This window comes from Salmo salar, chromosome 18 (assembly GCF_965601325.2).
Source record: "Salmo salar chromosome 18, fSalSal1, whole genome shotgun sequence".
NCBI lineage: Eukaryota > Metazoa > Chordata > Actinopteri > Salmoniformes > Salmonidae > Salmo > Salmo salar.
The window spans coordinates 86,604,458-86,627,324 of record NC_138308.1 but is presented as its reverse complement, the minus strand read 5'-3'; the positions used below and the strand labels follow the sequence as shown (position 1 = coordinate 86,627,324).

Here is a 22,867-nt window from a genome sequence, read left to right as displayed (position 1 = left end):
ACGAGGATCGGATGTCGTCAACCTTTTCAAAATGGTTGACAAAGTCATCCGCAGAGAGGGAGGGGGGGAGGGGGGGGAGGATTCAGGAGGGAGGAGAAGGTGGCAAAGAGCTTCCTAGGGTTAGAGGCAGATGCTTGGAATTTAGAGTGGTAGAAAGTGGCTTTAGAAGCAGAAACAGAGGAAGAAAATGTGGAGAGGAGGGAGTGAAAAGATGCCAGGTCCGCAGGGAGGATAGTTTTCCTCCATTTCCGCTCGGCTGCCTGGAGCCCTGTTCTGTGAGCTCGCAATGAGTCGTCAAGCCAAGGAGCAGGAGGGGAGGACCGAGCCGGCCGGGAGGATAGGGGACATAGAGAGTCAAAGGATGGGAAAAGGATACAAGGTAGTGGTCGAAGACTTGGAGGGGAGTTGCTGTTCTTCTACTAATCTCACTGCATCTAGTAAAGATGAGGTCAAGAGTATTGCCTGCCTTGTGAGTAGGGGGGGACGGTGAGAGGGTGAGGTCAAAAGAGGAGAGGAGTGGAAAGAAGGAGGCAGAGAGAAATGAGGTAGACGTAGGGAGGTTAAAGTCACCCAGAATTGTGAGGGGTGAGCCATCCTCAGGAAAGGAACTTATCAAGGCGTCAAGCTCATTGATCAACTCTCCAAGGGAACCTGGAGGGCGATAAATAATAAGGATGTTAAGCTTGAATGGGCTAGTGACTGTGACAGCATGGAATTCAAAGGAGGACATAGACAGATGGGTCAGGGGAGAAAGAGAGAATGTCCACTTGGGAGAGATGAGGATTCCAGTGCCACCACCCCGCTGACCAGATGCTCTCGGGGTATGCGAGAACACGTGGTCAGACGAGGAGAGAGCAGTAGGAGGAGCAGTGTTTTCTGTGGTAATCCATGTTTCCGTCAGCGCCAAGAAATCGAGGGACTGGAGGGTAGCATAGGCTGAGATGAACTCTGCCTTGTTGGCTGCAGACCGGCAGTTCCAGAGGCTGCCGGAGACTTGGAACTCCACGTGGGTTGTGTGCGCTGGGACCACCAGGTTAGAGTGGCAGCGGCCATGTGGTGTGAAGCGTTTGTGTGGCCTGTGCAGAGAGGAGAGAACAGGGATAGACAGACACATAGTTGACAGGCTACAGGAGAGGCTACGCTAATGCAAAGGAGATTGGAATGAAAATTAACTAAACAACTGGGGAAGCGAGAGAGCAGGGCCTCCCTCACTAACCATTCACTGAAACACTCAAATATAACTTTTCCAACTTCCACTTTAGAAATTATAATTGATGTAAACTACAGTGGTTCAATGTTTCCAGGAATAGGCTCAAACTTAGTTTATTCAGCTAGATAACTTGGTACAGTATTCTTCCGTGAAACCCACCCAGTGCACTGTGTCCTATGACGCCGTAGCTAACTAGCATGCTAGCATCCAATAACACACGGTTAGCACCAATACACAATGTTAGCACCAATACTTGGTTACAACAAACTACCAATGGATCATTCGTGTCCGTGTCTAGTTCCTTTCATAACGCAGAAGTAATTAAACATTGGCTAGCTAAAACAAAGTCAGTCCTGCTAGCTACACAAGTGGACTACACAACTCAAAAGTTCAGAAAGTTAACCTTACGTTGCAAAAATCTTATTGACTAAAAGTGATACAGTACTGCTAGCTGTAGAGTTGGCTAGCTAGCAGTGGCTGCGTTTACCTTTATCTTTGATACAGAGACAACATTACACTAATCAAATCGTTCCGTGGTAATGTATTTAGTTTCTACAGTACTGCTAGTTGGTAAAGTTGGCTAGCTAGCAGTGGTTGTGGTGTTGACGCCGTTTGGAAAACGGCGCGAACGAATGAATACAGCTGGCTAGCTAACCTTGTTAGTTTCTCAAAGTTAGTTTCTCAAAGCTACACCTTTAGCTACACCTTTATCCTTGATGCAAAGACATCTATGTAGCTAGCTAGCTAACATTACACTAATCAAATCATTCCGTTGTAATGTAGTGAAATGTAATATTACCCGCGGAGCAAAGTCCAGCACGACTACTCACTCCAGCATCCGGTCCGACCACAATGATAAACTTACTGACAAAACAACAAACCGTGACGCAGGCAGAACAAACACACTCAGAAAATATAATCACCCACAAACAGGAAGAGAAAAACCCCTACTTAAATATGATCTCTAATCAGAGGCAATGAGGATCAGCTGCCTCCAATTAGAGATCAACCCCAAACAATCCCAACATAGAAATAGAAAACATAGAACAAAAAAACATCCCCTGTCATGCCCTGCCCTACTCTACTATAGAAAATGACATCTTACCAGGGTCAGGACGTGACACATGCAGTGTGACCTGTGGCGATCCGTCATTCAGGCCAGGGCCCCACCTGTTTTGAGCCCCACATTTTTAGCAAAAATAAATATTTTTATATATTTATTTTTTATTGGGGGCTTGCCTGTTTTGCATATTATTTTGGCATTAATGTGTCACATATCAGTTTGCAAACAATGTAACAAAAAATATAATATATCATTCAGTTAATAAAGCTGCATACACACATGGTCTCTTTTGCTTTCTTGAGTAAGGCAGCTCCAAAATGCAGGTGCTTCATCCTAGCTCAGTGCTTTCAGCCTCAACTCAATGGTGGGGCGAGCCAGCAGAAAATAGAAGCATTGCGCCATGATTGGCTCAGTGTTCTGTCACTCATCGGGACAGTACGTCATCGCCAAGTTTAAGTGCTTAGTAAGGGTAGACATCCCAAATGTCAGCCCTTTGTGTCCTGCCATAGAGTTATATTACAAGTGCCCTTACAAGAAGACTCAAGGTCATTGACCACAGATGAAATTACTTCAAATCACGTTATATGTACAGTAGCTTTGATTGGACTGATCATGTCAACATCTTACACGTCCTGACCAGCAGAGGGAGTAATTGTATTAGTTTTGGTCAGGACGTGGCAGAGGGTTTGTGTTTTTGTATGTATTTCTACGTTCTGTCTAGTTTAGTTTTTCTATGTTTAGCTTTGGGTGTTGGACTCTCAATTGGAGGCAGGTGTTTCTAGTTGCCTCTGATTGAGAGTCCTATAATTAGGTGTGTGTTTGGTTTGGGTTTTGTGGGTAGTTGTATTCCGCACTGCTAGTGTTCATTTAGCCTGTGAAACTGTCCTTCGTCGTTCTTGTTGTTTTCTTGTTTTTTGTGTATGCGTTATCCTAATTAATTAAAAGATGAGCATCCACATTCCGCCTGCGTATTGGTCCTCCCTTCAGCACGATGGCTGTATTTGTGACAGAACTACCCACCATACCAGGACCAAGCAGCGGAGGAATTCTGGCGAGGACTGGGGAACACGGCGGGTAAGGGAGCCCGAGAGGCAGCCCCAATAATTTTTTTGGGGGGGGCACAAGGGCTGTTTGGCGGGGCGAGATTGGAGACCCAGGCCAGCTCCCCGTACCCTTTTTGGACAGAAACAGACTGGACAGGTCCCGTGCTTTGGGGTAGGTGCTGTGGTGAGGCCTGGTATTTTCAGGCCGGTACGCGCAGTACCAGAGCCCCGCATGTGCCAGGGGAGAGTGGGCATCCAGCCTGAAGGGGTGATGCCAACCCTGCGCTCGAGACCGCCAGTGCGCCTCTACGGTCCAGTGTTTCCCTCTACATGCACTAGCCTTGAGGTGTGTGTCTCCAGGCTGGCACGTCCTGTACCAGCCCCACGCATCAGGCATCTAGTGCGTCAGCCCAGCCTCGCCAGTGTGGAGCCACCAGAGCTGCCCGCCAGTCAGGAGTCGCCAGAGCTGCCCGCCAGTCAGGAGTCGCCAGAGCTGCCCGCCAGTCAGGAGTCGCCAGAGCTGCCCGCCGGTCCTCCGGCCCAGCCAGAGTGGCCCGTCTGCCCGGAGCTGCCAGAGTGGCCCGCCGGTCCTCCGGCCCAGCCAGAGTGGCCCGCCGGTCCTCCGGCCCAGCCAGAGTGGCCCGCCGGTCCTCCGGCCCAGCCAAAGTGGCCCGCCTGTCCTCCGGCCCAGCCAGAGTGGTCCGTCTGCCCGGCGCAGCCATCGCCGCCTGCCAGCCGGGCGCAGCCAGGGGCGCCACCTAAGTGGGTGACGCAGAAGGTGGAGCGAGGTCTACGTCCCGCACCCTAGCCGCCTCCTATATAGGTGGGTTGGGGAGGGGGGGTGTAGCACAGTGCCGTCGTTGACGGCAGCCACCCTCCCTTCCCTCCCTTTAGTTTAGGGGGATATTTTTTGTTGTTTGGGGTTTTTGTCTTTTCTTTTAGGTGCAGTCGGGGTCTGCACCTTTAGGGGGGGGGGGGTACTGTCACGTCCTGACCAGCAGAGGGAGTAATTGTATTAGTTTTGGTCAGGACGTGGCAGAGGTTTTGTGTTTTTGTATGTATTTCTACATTCTGTTTAGTTTTTCTATGTTTAGGTTTGGGTGTTGGACTCTCAATTAGAGGCAGGTGTTTCTAGTTGCCTCTGATTGAGAGTCCTATAATGAGGTGTGTGTTTGGTTTGGGTTTTGTGGGTAGTTGTATTTCGCACTGCTAGTGTTCATTTAGCCTGTGAAACTGTCCTTCGTCGTTGTTGTTGTTTTCTTGTTTTTTTTGTGTATGCATTATCCTAATTAATTTTCCTAATTAATTAAAAGATGAGCATCCACATTCCGCCTGCGTATTGGTCCTCCCTTCAGCACGACGGCTGTATTTGTGACACTTTCAAAGTCTTAGCTAGCAATCATCATCATGAATCAAGTCGACAATCTACTGGCAAATCCTTTTTAATCCTTGTCATATCTAGAAAATAATCAAGAGAAATTATAGATAAAACGTATCGGTGCTCGTCGGCCATAAAGACTACACAACAAGTTGGAAATTGTAAATTCAACAATAAGTCATTTGGAAGGAATCAGTGGCTAACTGCAAGCATTGCAAAGCAACTACTAACGTTAGCCTGCTATTCAATGGAGTGGCTGTGTGGTTTTTATCCGAGTTCCCACTATAAATCCAGAAAATGACGAAGTTTGATGACAGAATTTGCCCACAAAAGGACCGCTGCGCCACCTTCACAAGGTGAGTCCAAAAATGTCTTGTATGCTGCTGCATAAATTATGTAATATTCCAGGGAGATATGTATACTGTAGCTAAGAAAGCAATACTAAGTGTATGTTGTGTAGTAAGCTGTTAGTAGCCCATGTGCCTCACCCTAATAATTTGGTATTGTAAACACATCGTTCGTGGCCCGGTGTGTGCTTGTTTGTCAACTTTTTTTGTACAGCTTTGAAGTAGTGGCGCTTGGCTTGCACGTGCAAATTCAGCACACACACAACATTCTATAATAGAATTGTGTTATTTCTGACACGCAAAGACCCAAACGACGTTCAATGTGCCTCACCCTAATAATTTGGTCTATTTTCACCTCTTAATTTCACCTACTGTTCTGACTTGGTGGTGCACATGTAGCCTACAACCTGTTTTAAAGAAATGATATCATTGAATATTGTAAGAGCTTTCATTGTCTGTTTATATACCCCCTTTATTTATCCTACAGTTCTGACTTGTTGTACAGAGAGTAAACCGTAAGAACGTCAGATGTTCTGAATTCTGTTGCTGTACATTTCAAAAGTGCTGAACAAATAGTTACATTGATTACGTCCGTCGGCGATCGCTCGTTAATATCTTAATCGAAATAACGGATTGCCTCTTATCCGGTTGTCTTTCCCTTATGCTATAGTTTGTACATCTCAATTGTCAGTAGAAAGCACATTTGTTTAAGCAAGTCAGCCATATCAGCTATGTTTTTTTAAAAGGCAGTAAATGAGGCTGAAGTAACTGTTTCGCTGCCAGGCCAAGCTCTGCTGGCTCCACCAGGTGTAACAGAGGTAAGGGGTTGGGACTGCTGTGGGGACTCTGCTGTTGGGACAGCTTAATGAAGGCTCTAACAGTTTGTGGGCACCGTTTTTCACCGTTATAGTGCAATTCATGTATTGTTTAGTGTTGTGTAGTGGCATTGCTGGCATTCATCCCACTTTTTGTTTTTGCCCCACCAAGATTTGCATGCTAATATTGCCACTGAGTGTGACGCAAGCAAAAAAAGCTGGTAACATTTCGACCAGCATACATGTACATATAAATGTTCTTAGCTAACAAATTATGATATTTTCTAAAACTACTGTAGCATTCCAGCTCAATATGTGAAAATACTTGTAAATGGAAAATTCGGCCAGACAAATGTTGTCAACTTAAAACCTAAAATATGGATTTCAAAACAAAACCTTAATGAAGACACTGACCAGAGAGAAACAGGACCAGCGCCTTCTTGTCCATGACTTTATAAGACAGACCTCTTGTACCTACAGACCAAAGGTGAATACATTTAGACATGATTGTTGTCATCCTCATCACCCTTAAAATATGATACATTTTATGAATTATGTTGGTATCACTTTTGTAAAGAGAACCTGCTAGCTTTCCTCTGTATTGGTGAAATGTCCTTACCTGATGTAGTACTGTGGAGTCTCTCTGTTCATCTGAACCTTTCACACCCTGATCTGTTTCACCTGTCTTTGTGCTTGTCTCCACCCCCCTCCAAGTGTTGTCCATCTTCCCCATTATTTATACCTGTGTTCTCTGTTTGGCTGTTGCCAGTTCGTCTTATCCCGTCAAGCCTACCAGTGGGTTTTTTCCCATACGCCTGTTTCGTGTTGTTTTCTAGTTCTCCTGGTTTTTGACAGTTCTGCCTGCCCACCATTCTGTACCTCTTGAGACTACCCTGGATTACTGACCCCCGCCTGCCCTGAGCCTCCCTGCTGTTCTGTACATTACGGACTCTGCCCTGGATTACCGACCTCTGCTTGCCCTTGATCTGTCGTTTTCCTGCCCCATTTCGTAAATAAACATTTGTTATTTCGAACTGTCTGCATCTGGGTCTCATCCTGAGGTCTAACAGAACCTCTCTGAAGGCAGCACTGTCTATAATCCGGTCAGAATAAAGTTGCTGACAGTACACCTATTCATCACTTTCTTTATTATATTTTATAGTGTGTTAAAGGACACAGAGACAGTCAAATGAGTAGTGAATAAGACAGACCTCTTGTACCTACAGACCAAAGGTAAATAGATTTAGACATGATACTAGAATTGTTGTCATTCTCATCGTCATCATCATTATCACTAGTGGTGAGCACCAATATCGATAATTCGATTTGATATTGATATGGTTGACATCGATGTGAGAAAGGCATTTGGTCATATCGGTGTATACGTGCAGTGGAATCACCATCAGCAGTAGAATCATCAACATCACCATCAGCAGTGGAATCCTCACCATCACCACCAGCAGTAGAATCATGACCATCAGCAGTAGAATCAGAAACATCACCACCAGCAGTAGAATCATCACCATCAGCAGACGAATCACAAACATCAGCAGTGGAATCATCATCACCAGCAGTGGAATCATCACCATCACCACAAAGAGTAGAATCATCACCATCAGCAGTCGAATCACAAACATCAGCAGTGGAATCATCATCACCAGCAGTGGAATCATCACCATCACCACAAAGAGTAGAATCATCACCATCAGCAGTAGAATCACAAACATCAGCAGTGGAATCCTCACCATCAGCAGTAGAATCATCACCATCAGCAGTAGAATCACAAACATCACCACCAGCAGTAGAATCATCACCATCAGCAGAAGAATCATCACCATCAGCAGTGGAATCATCACCATCACCACCAACAGTAGAATCATCACCATCACCACCAGCAGTGGAATCATCAACATCTCCATCAGCAGTAGAGTAATCACCATCACCACCAACAGTAGAATCATCAACATCATCACCAGCAGTGGAATCATTACCATCACCACAAACAGTAGAATCATCACCAGTAGAATCACAAACATCAGCAGTGGAATCCTCACCATCAGCAGTAGAATCATCACCATCAGCAGTAGAATCACAAACATCAGCAGTGGAATCCTCACCATCAGCAGTAGAATCATCACCATCGGCAGTAGAATCATCACCACCAGCAGTAGAATCATCACCATCAGCAGAAGAATCATCACCACCAGCAGTAGAATCATCAACATCACCATCAGCAGTAGAATCATCACCATCGGCAGTAGAATCATCACCATCAGCAGTAGAATCATCACCATCAGCACCAACAGTAGAATCATCAACATCTCCATCAGCAGTAGAGTCATCACCACCAGCAGTAGAATGATCAACATCACCATCAGGAGTAGAGTCATCACCATCACCACCAACAGTAGAATCATCAACATCTCCATCAGCAGTAGAGTCATCACCACCAGCAGTAGAATGATCAACATCACCATCAGGAGTAGAGTCATCACCATCACCACCAACAGTAGAATCATCAACATCTCCATCAGCAGTAGAGTCATCACCATCACCACCAACAGTAGAATCATCAACATCTCCATCAGCAGTAGAGTCATCACCACCAGCAGTAGAATGATCAACATCACCATCAGGAGTAGAGTCATCACCATCACCACCAACAGTAGAATCATCAACATCTCCATCAGCAGTAGAGTCATCACCACCAGCAGTAGAATGATCAACATCACCATCAGGAGTAGAGTCATCACCATCACCACCAACAGTAGAATCATCAACATCTCCATCAGCAGTAGAGTCATCACCACCAGCAGTAGAATGATCAACATCACCATCAGGAGTAGAGTCATCACCATCAGCAGTAGAATGATCAACATCACCACCACCAGCAGTAGAATGATCAACATCACCATCAGCAGTAGAGTCATCACCATCACCACCAACAGTAGAATCATCAACATCTCCATCAGCAGTAGAGTCATCACCACCAGCAGTAGAATGATCAACATCACCATCAGGAGTAGAGTCATCACCATCACCACCAACAGTAGAATCATCAACATCTCCATCAGCAGTAGAGTCATCACCACCAGCAGTAGAATGATCAACATCACCATCAGGAGTAGAGTCATCACCATCACCACCAACAGTAGAATCATCAACATCTCCATCAGCAGTAGAGTCATCACCACCAGCAGTAGAATGATCAACATCACCATCAGCAGTAGAGTCATCACCATCACCACCAACAGTAGAATCATCACCATCACCACCAACAGTAGAATCATCAACATCCCCATCATCAGTAGAATCATCAACATCAACAGTAGAATCATCAACAGTAGAACCATCAACATCACCATCAACAGTAGAATCCTCACCATCATCTGTACAGTCATCACCTTCATCAGTACAATCATCACCATCACCACCAACAGTAGATTCATCACCATCATTTATCATAAGCATTTGCAACATAATAATTGATCATAATTTGCAACTGCATAAAATTAATGAATTATATTAGGAATCTGTCCCAAATGGCATCCTTTCCCTTGTATAGTGCACTACATTTGGCCAGCACCCATAGGGAGTAGGGTGCTATTTGGGACGCAAACACCCCATCTCTTGTCTACACCCCATCTCTGACATTTGCATATGACGGTGTTTCATAGAGGCCCATGAAAATCATTGTTCTGGGTATTATTTTTTAAATAGTAGTGTTGTTCTTTTGTGAGAGATCAAAACATGACTTTAGGTATTTCTCTTATGAGATACTCTGACATTTTAATTCTATGTAGTTATACAAAATTCATATTTTTACTGTCCATGTTTACTGAAAAGTAAGGTTAACCATAGAGATCATATCATTCAATGAACTCTATGGGGTCAAGTCTATTGAAATGAAGGGGTTCAGAAGGGATTAGAGTATTAACACAGAGATCATCCCAGGCATTTCTAATACACTAGCCCATTCTTTGTCCTTGAGGCCCCCATACCAGCCCATTTTCCAACATTATTAGCCATAATAATGATAATTCTGTGCAAAACCCCCCAATTTAAACAGGCCCACTGGGCTAAAGATGGACCGGCCCATCTGGCATTGATCCGAACTATGACCAGTCTGTTTCTGACACAGAGCATAAAAACTCATCAGAAAAGCTGTATTGTGCAAGGTTGGAAAGACAGCCTGATTTAAAGAGAGTTCACCTCTAGAACACAGTTTACCAGTCATAATATAATTGATGCCATAAAGTAGATGCTTTTATCCAAAGCAGCTTATATTATAGTGAGTGCATACATTTTATTTTCAGTATAAGAGAAACCTAGTTCGAATCAAACCAACAACTTTGAAGTTGCTAGTGCCAGGCTCTTACCAACTGTGCCACGTGTCCTAATGCTATAAAAGCAGTCCAGTGGCCCGGGGTGGTCTGGCGGTCCAAGTTGCTGCCTCTGGAGCACATGTACAGTACTAGTATGTGTCGCTGTCAGCATGAGTTCGACTGCTCTTTCAGCACTCTCCTTTCACCTCTATCTCTCTCTATCCAACAAACATACGACATACTTTTAAAAAAGAGGGAAAAAGTCAATCAATAAACAGAATAGAAGATGCATTTGAAAAGCTTATACAGTTGCTATAGCCAATTGAAATCAACAATACACATATTAAAAACTATCAAGGATAAAAATGAATAACGGTAGACAGTAGACTTATTTTCATCGTTGTCCACTCCACACACCCAGTCGCTGAGGTGAGAGCAGAGCATTTTACTATGTTCCTCTCCTTGTTGACCATGGCTGCCATGTTTTACTGAATCAGAAAGGGTAGGGGTGAAGTTATCCCTAGACGCTAATCATGAGTCCGTTTAGCATTTTCCCCACTTCAATGGTTAAGGTTAGGATTGGGGAGGGGAAGCTGATCATAGATCTGTACCTAGGGGAAACGTCACCCCGGACCTACACAGAAAAAGGGTGAGCTTATTTGCACAGCTAAACTACGTAACAGATAAAAGGTGTAGTTTGCCATCGTAATCGAGAACTGTAGAGCCTGTGACACGACAGATAAGAAAAAAATGTCAGATAAAAAAAAAGCAAGAGTAGTTTCTCTAACTATTTACAGACAGTACCATGGAACTGTTAAATTAGCCTCTGATGCAAATGGCTGTAGAAATATTTGACTACGGTCCGCTCATTTGTTGATTGTGGCTGCCATGTTTTACATAGGCCTAAAAGACACTGTGGGGTGAAGTTTCCCCGAGGTACAATAAAGATCTTGGATCAGCTTCCTCTCCCTCAATCCTGACCTTAACCATTACTCACGATCAATGTCTAGGCCAAACTCCAACTTCAACAAATTTATGGGTTAAGTTTAGGCAAGAAGTTCAAAATCAGGATTAGTTTAATTAAATTCAGAGTTTGAGTTGGATTAAACTGGAAACCTTCATCGTAAGCCGCAATTTGCATCCTGTCCATTTTTTTAAATGACCCCTTTCCTCCCCAATTGGTAGTTACAGTCTTGTCCCATCGCTGGAACTCCTGTACGGACTTGGGAGAGCCGAAATTCGAGAGCCATGCGTCCTATCAAACACGACCCTGCCAAGCCGCACTGGTTCTTGACACACTGCTCGCTTAACCCGGAAGCCAGCTGCACCAATGTGTTGGAGGAAACACCGTACAACTGGCAACCGTGTCAGTGTCCATGCGCCTGGCCTGCCACAGGAGTCCCTAGAGTGCAATGGGACATGGACATCCCGGCCGGCCAAACCCTCCCCTATCCCGGACAACGCTGGGCCAATTGTACACCGTCTCATGGATCTCCCAGTCGCTGCCGGCTGTGAAACAGCCCGGGATCGAACCTGGCTCTGTAGTGACGCCTCTTGCACTGCGATGCAATGCCTTAGACCGCTACGCCACTTGGGAGGCAACATCCTGTATTTTTCAGCAAACCAAACACTAACAGTCGTGTACTAATTTGACTGGCTCTGTTATTGACTACGGTCGAGGTCTTTTACTGACATGGCAGTCAAGGTCACTGAAATACATGGATATTAAACTACATACACAATAAAACATTTAAATGTAAATCACAAGTCCAATTCATGACAATATGTACATTTAAAATTGTGTGATTTTCCACATATGAAATAATGGAACTTCTTGTTTCCCTTTCTAACCAAGGATGTTACTTGACTTGGTCAACTCATTTGTTGACCATGGCTGCCATGTTTTACATAAGCCTACTGTAGATAGATATACAGAGAAAGAGGAAGTTCTATAGCAGGGATAGGCAACAGGCGGTCTGCGGGCCAAATTCGTCCTGTAAGCAATTTCATTTTGGCCATTTGTTTACCACGGCTGCCAGACAACTACTACTGCAGGTTTCTATGTTTTGTAGTCAGAAAGATTGAAAAAGATAGTACGGAAACACTTTTGACATCATCTGGAACTAGCAACCTCTTGTATCTTAAGCCCGAAGGGCCACATACAGTCAAAAAATACAAAAGGCTAACATTCACTACTCAAATCTAATTTTATTTGTCACATATACATGGTTAGCAGATGTTAATGCGAGTGTAGCGAAATGCTTGTGCTTCTAGTTCTGACCATGCAGTAATATCTAACAAGTAATCTAACAATTTCACAACAACTACCTTATACACACAAGTGCAAAGGAATGAATAAGAATATGTACATAAAAACATAAAAATATTTGGATGAGCTGTCATATTTGTAGTAAGGATGGGACCAAACTGCAGCGGGAAGGTGAAACATCTTCTTGTTTTATTAAAGAACACTGAACAAAAGAACGCAGAAAAACAGTCCTGTAAGGTACACTGACTATACATGGAACAACTACCCACAAAACCCATGGAAAAACACCCCTACTAAATAGGACCTTCAATTAGAGGCAACGAGGAACAGCTGCCTCCAATTGAAGGTCAATCCAATAAACTAAACATATAAATAGAAGAACTACAAAGAACATAGAAATATACTAACATAGAACATTAACCAAAAACCCCGAAACACATAAAACAAACACCCCCTGCCATGCCCTGACCAAACTACAATAACAAATAACCCCCTTTACTGGTCAGGACGTGACATGAGTGATGGCTGAACGGCATAGACAAGATGCAGTAGATAGTATAGAGTACAGTATATACATATGAGATGAGTAATGTAGGGTATGTAAACATTATATAAAGTGGCATTGTTTCATGTGGCTAGTGATACATTTATTACATCCAATTTTAATTATTAAAGTGGCCAGAGATTTGAGTCAGTATGTCGGCAGCAGCCACTCAATGTTAGTGATGGCTGTTTAACAGTCCGATGGCCTTGAGATAGAAGCTGTTTTTCAGTCTCTCCGTCCCAGCTTTGATGCACCTGTACTGACCTCGCCTTCTGGATGATAGCGGAGTGAACAGGCAGTGGCTCGGGTGGTTGTTGTCCTTGATGATCTTTTTGGCCTTCCTGTGACATCGGGTGATGTAGGTGTCCTAGTTTGCCCCCGGTGATGCGTTGTGCAGACCTCACTACCCTCTGGAGAGCCTTACGGTTGTGGGTGGAGCAGTTGCCGTACAAGGGGGTGATACAACCCGACAGGATACTCTCGATTGTGCATCTGTAAAAGTTTGTGAGTGGTTTTAGTGACAAGCCAAATTTCTTCAGCGTCCTGAGGTTGAAGAGGCGCTGCTGCGCCTTCTGCACCACGCTGTCTGTGTGGGTGGACCATTTCAGTTTGTCCGTGATGTATATGCCGAGGAACTTAAAACTTTCCACTTTCACCATTACTGTCCCGTCGATGTGGATAGGGGGCTGCTCCCTCTGCTGTTTCCTGAGGTCCACGATCATCTCCTTTGTTTTGTTGAGATTGAGTGTGAGGTTATTATCCTGGCACCACACTCCGAGGGCCCTCACCTCCTCCCTGTAGGCCTTCTCGTCATTGTTGGTAATCAAGCCTACCACTGTAGCCACGCAGTCATGGGTGAACAGGGAGTACAGGAGAGGGCTGAGAACGCACCCTTGTGGGGCCCCAGTGTTGAGGATCAGTGGGATGGAGATGTTGTTTCCTACCCTCACCACCTGGTGGTGGCCCATCAGGAAGTCCAGGACCCAGTTGCACAGGGCGGGGTCGAGACCCAGGGTCTCGAGCTTAATGATGAGTTTGGAGGGTAATATGGTGTTAAATGCTGAGCTGTAGTCGATGAACAGTATTCTTACATAGGTATTCCTCTTGTCCAGATGGGTCAGGGCAGTGTGCAGTGTGATTGCGATTGCGTCATCTGTGATCTCATTTCACTATCTCTGTTGTAAAGTCGTGGTACAGAGAATGGCGACTTGTTCTTTAACACACAAAAAAATATAATAAACAAAGTGATGAATAGGTGTACTGTCAGCCCCTTTACTCTGACAGGGATTATAGACAGTGCTGCCTTCAGAGAGAGGTTCAGGTGAACAGAGAGACCACAGTACTACATCAGGTAAGGACATTTCACCAATACAGAGGAAAGCTAGCAGGTTTTCTTTACAAAAGTGATACCAACATAATTCATAAAATGTATCATATTTTAAGGGTGATGAGGATGACAACAATCATGTCTAAAATTATTCACCTTTGGTCTGTAGGTACAAGAGGTCTGTCTTATTAAGTCATGGACAAGAAGGCACTGGTCCTGTTTCTCTCTGGTCAGTGTCTTTATTAAGATTTTGTTTTTAAATCCATATTTTAGATTTTAAGTTGACAACAGTTATCTGGCAGAATTTTTCATTTACAAGTATTTTCACATATTGAGCTGGAATGGATATCTATAGGCTACAGTAGTTTTACAAAATATCATCATTTGTTTGCTAAAAACATTTATATGTACAGGTACCCTGGTCGAAAAGTGAGCTTTTTGTTTGTTAGCGTCACACTGCATGGAGAGCACCGTGGCAGAAAGCAAAATTCCAAGCCTGTTTGTTCTTCTAACATTGCAAGACAGTCAAGTTTTAAACCAAAGTCTCAAGATGTGACGTAGAATGTAATAATTCCATTTATTGAATTTGCATCAGGGATATGGGCCCGATAGAAAAAACAGCCCACTCCTCTCGTAAGGGTAATTATTGAACCAGTGCTACCAACATGTAGATAATGTTCCTCACATAGACACTACAGTGAAAATATGAATGACATAATGGACTTCTCCACAGGGCTCTACACTCTCTCCTCATGCCTTGCTCATGAGTATCACTTTGGGAACATGAATAAGACCTGGACTGAAGCACAGAGATACTGCAGAGAGAAGTACACTGACCTGGCCACCATAGACAACATGGAGGATATGAAGAAGCTGATCAACACTGTTGTAGACATTGGTTATAATGGTACCGTTTGGATAGGGCTGAAGAAGGGAGAGTGGCAGTGGTCTCTGGCAGACAGAGATTACAGTCAGGGATATGTCAACTGGGAAGAGAATGAACCCAATAATTCCGGAGGGAAGGAGGACTGTGTATTCATGAGACGCAGTGGTAAATGGAATGATGCCCCGTGTAACATTCAACAGTTGTTCATCTGCTATGGCAGTAAGTAACCCTATTAAGAACCCTGTCTCTTTCCATGACAGACTGACCAGGTGAATCCAGCTGAAAGCTATGATCCCTTATTGGTGTCAATTATTAAATCCACTTCAATCGTTGTAGCTGAAGGGGAGGAGACAGGTTAAAGGATGTTTAAGCCTTGAGACAGTTGAGGCATGGATTGTGTATGTGTGCCATTGAGAGGGTGAACGGGGAAGACGAAAGATTTAAGTGCCTTTGAACGGGGTATGGTAGTAGGTGCCAGGCGTACCAGTGTGAGTGTGTCAAGAACTGTAACGCTGCTGGGTTTTTAACGCTCAACAGTTTCCCGTGTGTGTCAAGAATGGTCCACTGCCCAAAGGACATCCAGCCAACTTGACACAACTGTGGGATGCGTTGAAGTCAAGATGGGCCAGAATCCCTGTTGAATGCTTTCGAAACCTACATCAATGTAAAATACATGTATATCAAAATATTCAACAAATATCTGTTGATCAGGGAAATACGATACTGTAGTAGTTAAATCAGTATAACACACAATCTGACTTAATGTCATACTTACATTACAGTAAAAAATTCCAAGGAGTCTTTCCATTTCATTAAAGAGACTAAAACGTGGCGTGAGGCACAGAGTTACTGCAGAGAGTACTACACAGACCTGGCCAATGTGAGGAACCAGACTCAGAACCATGAGGTAATGACAGAGGCTGCTGCTAATGAAGTGTGGATCGGCCTGTTCAGAGACTCCTGGAAGTGGTCGGACGGAAGTAACTCCTCATTCACATACTGGATAAAGGAAAAGCCCAACAATTTCGAAGGAAATCAGGACTGTGCCTTGACAAGGTTGAATAACTTGGGAAGATGGGATGATATGCAGTGTTACATAAACAGTCCCTTCTTTTGCTACGGTGGTGAGTTATGCTCCTTTTTTTATCACATTTATCCTCAGTTCACAAACCTTGCTGAGAAGGATCTGTGTCTGTGTCTCTGTCCATGTGTGGTCCTAGGGCTCAGATCCACCGGGAGATGAGAGGGAGATGGAGAGAGATAGGAGAGAAGGAGAGAGAGAGAGAGAGAGAGAAAGGGAGAGGAAATCAGTGGGAGCATACTTAAATTCATCCAGGACACCAGATAAAACAGGAAAATTTCACCAGAAAGGACAGACTGACCCTAGACCCCCCCCCCCCCCCCAGCACATAGACTATTGCAGGATAGATACTGGGGACTGAGATAGGGCCAACTAGGCAGGATATAACCCCACCCACTTTACCAAAGCACAGCCCCCCCACCACCAGAGGGATATCAACAGACCACCAACTTACTACCCTGAGACAAGGCCGAGTATAGCCCACAAAGATCTCCCCACCGCACAAGACCGAGGGGGAGAAAAACTAGACAGGACGATCATGTCAGTGACTCAACCCACTGAAGTCGAGTCTAGACTCAAAGGTTTAGACCGAGTCTGCGTCTCTCACATGGATCGGCAGACCATTCCATAAAAATGTTGCTTTATAAGAGAAATGCCTGCCTTCTGCTCTTTGCTTTGAAATTCTAGGGACAATGAGGAGGCCTGCGTCTTGTAAAGGTATATACTGCTGTCTCTTTGTCTCTGTCTGTCTCTGTTAGCTCCGGCAGTGAAGACACAGCAGGTGGTGAGAGTGAAGCTGACCCGAAAGGACCAGGACATGGACCTGACTGATCCTGCCATTCAGGAGGCCATCTTGCAGCAGGTGAATTTCACCTTCTCTTCCTCGTTGAAAAATTAGAGCCAGTTTAGTACAAGTGGTAAAGGGTTACTGCAGTATCTGGCCATAATATATACAATTGACTACAGATGTAGTACCTGTCATCTATAACCATTACAAGTACAGTACACCTGAAACCCCACCTCTTCAAGGAATACCTGGGATAGGATAAAGTAATCCTTCTAACCCCCCCTTAAAAGATTTAGATGCACTATTGTAAAGTGGTTGTTCCACTGGATATTATAAGGTGAATGCACCAATTTGTAAGTCGCTCTGGATAAGAGCGTCTGCTAAATGACTTAAATGTTAAATGTAAATGTAAAACATATTATGCTGTTGTTCATAATGTTTATTACTGTCTATGACTGATGCTATACATATCACTGATACTATGTCTTATGTAGCTCTTATAAAGGCTTTATGAATGAGGAATACAGTAAAGTGTTAGCCAGTACTGGCTGCATAGTTGGTAGACTAGTCAGTAAACAAAATGTTGTTTGTGTTCCAGATAAGGAAGAAGTTGACTGAGAAGGGGATTTCTGATGACGTCAAACTGAGATGGAAGAAGCAGCCCGATGGAAAGATCTTCCACAATAAAGAAAAGGAGAAGAAGAAAGGAGGAGAAACTCAACTGAGTATGAAGCTGGAACTGTAAACACTATTACTGTAGACTATGGGGACTTTTCTGACCAAAATCCCATTTACAGCCCGACTAGCCAAAACCCTGAAAACAAACCCTTACCGTATCCCTAACGTTAACCAACCCCCTAACCCTGACCTTAACCCTAACCAACCCTCTAACCTTAACCCAAACCCTAACCCTAACCTTAACCAACTCCCTAACCCTGACCTTAACCCTAACCTTAACCAATAACTTAACCCTAACCTTAACCAACCCCCTAAACTTAACGAATCCATTAACCCTAAACTTAACCTCATTTTAACCAAACCCCTAACCTTAACCCTAACGTTAACCAACTCCCTAACCCTGACCTTAACCCTAACCTTAACCAATAACTTAACCGTAGCCTTAACCCACCCCCTAAACTTAACGAATCCCTTAACCCTAACCTTAACCTCATTTTAACCAATTAAGAAATGAAATATAGTCTTTCACGTACCCTTCGTTTCTCCCAACTTTTATATGTTAAAAAAAAAACGTATTTCTTTGTATCCTGTTCTTTATACTCAGTAGCCAACAACAGTTAAATATTATTACTGACACATTATAATGTCAAATTGCATCTGGATTGTTTTCACACTTATTGTTCAAACTATAATTCCAAGAAATGTCTAAATGTTTCAGCTTTCTTGTTATTGATTCAATCTATTTCTTCTTCTTGTGATTTCTCAGTTTCTAACTGTAAACAACTACCTTAACATGAAAGAGTGAGTTTGAATTTACATTCTGTGGGTTAAAGGGGAAATAGTTGTATCTCTGTGTTTATTCTGTAGTATTTTTTTCAGGTAGTTTTAATGTAACAGTCCCCACAGGGAGAATGTGTAAATGGTTGATTTATTATGTAATTTGTTGATTGGTTGATCAGTTGAATGATTGATTGGTTGCTTTATTATGTGATTGATTATGTTTTGAATAGTTCTGTGATTTGTACAGCATTAAAGATGATTTCACTGATAAGGTTTCTGCTTTTAATACCGAGGTTGACAAACTGTAGAAATATTTATAACACTGGATTATTTCAAGAGTTAAACTTACTTTAAAACTTTAGTTATACTTACTATTATTTCTGTGTTCGAGAAGAGGTCAGATAAGGATTGTCTGCTGGACCAGATGAATGGTGAGATTAAGATATAGAAGTCACACTTTATAACTGTCAATTTCCTTTATAAATGTTTACCAATAATTAAATATTTATGAATAGTTTGTAAATCGTTCATAAATTGTTTATCATTATAGCTATTACAAAGCAAAAAAAGCAAAAAAAGCAATAATGGACCTGATATTCACTGTATAAACCCATACATATTATCTTTATGACTGAAATGGGGAAAATGTATATGTCGTCAGATATGCCCTTGAATTCTTCAGCGAGCGGTGTGATCATCTTTCAGTTCCAGCCAGGTGAGTCTGGCTGTGTCCCAATAACACCCTATTCCCTGTGTAGTGCACTACCTTCAAACAGAACCCTATGGGCCCTGGTCAAAAGTAGTGCACTAAAACAGGGATTAGGATGCCATTTGGGAGGCTACCATACACACTCGCAATTATTTGCTTTAAAGGCGAACTCTAGATATTCACAGCAATTTTTAAGCCATTTAAAATAATGATAAATACTAATTGAATAAATTATAAATAATGTCCAATTCAATTTGAGGGTGGTTATATTTCCCTAGTGTCATCCCTCAGCTTTTTAGGAAACCAAGTGGCGGGGCTGCCATTTTGTTGCTGTTTGAATTACAGAGTGGGGATTTAAATCATGAATGCGATATCAAACATACAGCTATGCAATAAATTGATGTTTAGATTATGATTTAACTTGAGGGTTCATGGTTTCAGTTCAGATATGTTGGGTTTCAATTGAACAGAAAGAAAGGAAGAAAGAAAGAAAGAAAGAATTATAAAAGGAAAAGAACAATAGGATAGAGGAGATAGAGGAGGAAAAGAGATAAAGGTAATTAAAAGGAGGACAGGCAAATGAGGGATGGATGTGTGAGCGACATAGAGAGCAGCAAAGTGGAAGAAGAAGGGCGAAAGAGAGGGAGGCGCAGTCACCCAGACTAACATAAAACAACTTGAAAGACAGGTAAGCTACTTTTTAAAAAACTTTGAATAGTTTTAACAGTTGTTGATATTTCATAACTGATAGCCGTGATCTTTGTATCAAAGTAAGTCATCTGTTTATGCTATCTTCCCAGTAGCCTGGTGTCACTACGGGAACATAGACAAGGGAAGATACCCAGATGTAAATATTTATTTAGGCCTAAATATTATTTGAAATGTGGAAAAAGCTTTTCGTGTCATACATTTTTTTGTCATTTGTGTTACATATTATTTGAAATGCAGTTGAATGTAGTTTTAATATCAGCGCCACAGGTAACTTCCACAAAGCTGTGAACGATCTGAGAGACAAGGCAAGAAGGGCCTTCTATGCCATCAAAAGGAACATAAAATTAGATTTAGGATCTGGCTAAAAATATTTCAATCAGTTATAGAACACGTTGCCCTTTATGGTTGTGAGGTATGGGGTCCACACACCAACCAAGAATTCACAAAATGGGACAAACACCAAATTCAGACTCTGCATGCAGAATTCTGCAAAAATATCCTCTGTGTACAACTTAAAACACCAAATAATGCATGCATTAGGCCGATACCTGGTTAAAATCCAGAAAATAGACGTTAAAACCTGTTAAGGTGTAGGGGGAAATATTTTTACGGACGGATGAAAAACGTACCCAAATTAAACTGGTTACTACTCGGGCCCTAAAACTAGAATATGCATATTATTAGTAGATTTGGATAGAAAACACTCTGAAGTTTCTAAAACTGTTTGAATGATGTCTGTGAGTATAACAGAACACATATGGCAGGCAAAAACCTGAGAGAAATCCAACCAGGAAGTGGGAGATCTGAGAATTGTAGTTCTTCTTTTGAATCCCTATCGAAACTACAGTGTCTGTGGGGTCACGTTGCACTTCCTAGGGCTTCCATTGGCTGTCAACAGCCTTCAGAAAGTTTTTTCATCATTCATCCTGTTACTGGGCAGAGAATAGTAGCTCAGTCAATGAGTGGACTGCCTGAGGACAAAGGGCTTGGTGATGCGCGATCCCGCCGTTCCTTCTTTTTCTCCTAAAATGAATACACTATTGTCCGATTGGAATATTATCGCATTTTTACGTCAAAAATACCCTAATGATTGATTGTAAACAACGTTTGACATGTTTCTACGAACGGAAATGGAACATTTTTACTTTTCGTGTCTCGAATTACGCTCGCGCATTATGCCTTTGGATAGTGACCTGAACGCATGAACAAAACGGAGGTACTATATTTGGACATAAATATGGATTATTTCGAACAAAAACAAAATTTCTTGTGGAAGTAGCAGTCCTGGGAGTGCATTCTGACGAAGATCAGCAAAGATAAGAGAATATTTATAATACTAATTCTGAGTTTAGGTGACCCCAGAACTTGCCGGTTGTCTGTAAAGCTTGCTTTGATGGCGAGCTATGTACTCAGAATATTGAAAAATGTGCTTTCGCCGAAAAGCTTTTTTAAAATCTGACACAGCGGTTGCATCAAGGAGTGCTGTATCTATAATTCTTAAAATAATTGTTATGTATTTCGTCAACGTTTATGATGAGTATTTTTTGGTGGGGAGAAGTTTTTGGTGGGAATACATTTTCTGAACATCACGCGCCAATGTAAAATGCTGTTTTTGGATATAAATATGAACTTTATCGAACAAAACATACATGTATTGTGTAACATGATGTCCTAGGAGTGTCATCTGATGAAGATCATCAAAGGTTAGTGCTTCATTTAGCTGTATTTTGGGGTTTTGTGACACATCTCCTTGCTTGGAAAATGGCTGTGTGGTTATTTTTGTCTATGTACTCTCCTAACATAATCTAATGTTTTGCTTTCGATGTAAAGCCTTTTTGAAATCCGACAATGTGGTTACATTAAGGAGAAGTGTATCTTTAAATGGTGTAAAATAGTTGTATGTTTGAGAAATTGAAATTATTCGATTTTTTATGTTTTTTATTTCGCGCCCTGCTGTTACATTGGATGTTGGCTAGGCGTTCCGCTAGCCAACATCCAATGGAACAGCAGGGCGCGGGAGCCTGTGGTTCAAATACTACTTAAACGTTCCGCTAGCCAACAAACCGTTACTATGAACCCGTCCTCTCCATTTAAGGTGCCACCGGCAGCCTGTGGTTCAAATACTAATTAAACTCTTTCAGTGTGTGCTCTAGCCTGCCCAGAGTGCCAGATGGGTGGGGTTTATAGTTCTGGGACTATTCTATTGGTCCAATAAGCCCGGCAAACTCAATGAAGCACAGATGCATTTGAAACCAGGTCTGCATCAGAGGAGTCATCAGTGGGTGAGGGGTGAAGTTGCCCCTAGACGCTGATCCTCGGTCAGTTTTGCTTTTCCCCAACTATTGGTTAAGGTTAGGATTGGGGAATGGGGAAGCTGATCCTAGATCTGTACCAAGGGGAAACTGGTTAAGCAGAAGGGTTTAGCATTACATTTAGTTTAGCTTGTGTTTAGGACAGTAGTGGTTAGCATTATGGCTTGGTTAGCATAACTAACAAATGCTTAGCTTTAGCATCAGTGGGTATAGTCAGTGGTTATAGCATTAGCCTATGACCTGGTAAGCATAAATGGTTAGCATAGCAGAAGTCGTTAATGTTATAGCATTATGGTCTGGTTAGCACTGGTTAGCATATTAGACGTGGTTATAGCATTCGGGCCCGGTTAGCATTAGTAGTTATGGTTAGCATGATTTAGCACTGAGGATTATGTGGGGGGTTTGGAGTTTTAATCTCTATCCATTTTGGCAGAGAAGTTCCTCCCTTTCCACATGGATTTACAGTCAGTCATCAAAGGAAGACAACATCATGATTGTAAAATGTCTTAAAGTTATTCAGAGAACCTGAATATACCCTGACTCTGTCCCTCCTTTGTCCTTCAGTATCCCTGGCAACAAGGACAGAGATGCAGGATTTAACC

General features: G+C 42.8%; 1 protein-coding gene across 2 annotated transcripts; it reads left to right on the top strand.

The window, feature by feature from the left end:
• The first annotated feature begins 14,265 nt into the window (after nucleotides 1-14,265).
• On the top strand, nucleotides 14,266-18,798 carry LOC106577987 (C-type mannose receptor 2). Of its 2 annotated transcripts, none has more exons than XM_045701501.2 (6): nucleotides 14,266-14,345; nucleotides 14,491-14,960; nucleotides 15,055-15,426; nucleotides 16,026-16,331; nucleotides 17,047-17,150; nucleotides 17,674-18,798. In XM_045701501.2, the coding sequence occupies exons 2-6, from the start codon at nucleotides 14,921-14,923 to the stop codon at nucleotides 17,818-17,820; spliced, it is 969 nt and encodes a 322-aa protein (XP_045557457.1). In that variant the 5' UTR covers nucleotides 14,266-14,345; nucleotides 14,491-14,920; the 3' UTR covers nucleotides 17,821-18,798. The 2 variants fall into 2 exon arrangements, with proteins under 2 accessions (XP_045557457.1, XP_014011965.1); XM_014156490.3 differs by having other exon boundaries at nucleotides 14,267-14,345; nucleotides 15,990-16,331.
• Nucleotides 18,799-22,867: the final 4,069 nt, after the last annotated feature.

What these genes read in the sequence shown, in the direction of transcription:
- LOC106577987 (XM_014156490.3), top strand. Translation starts at nt 14,921, where the DNA reads ATGGGCCCGATAGAAAAAACAGCCCACTCCTCTCGTAAGG. An exon ending in AGCCCACTCCTCTCGTAAGG is followed by an intron (nt 14,961 to 15,054) that starts GTAATTATTGAA and finishes ACTTCTCCACAG; the next exon opens with GGCTCTACACTCTCTCCTCA. An exon ending in GTTGTTCATCTGCTATGGCA is followed by an intron (nt 15,427 to 15,989) that starts GTAAGTAACCCT and finishes CTTACATTACAG; the next exon opens with TAAAAAATTCCAAGGAGTCT.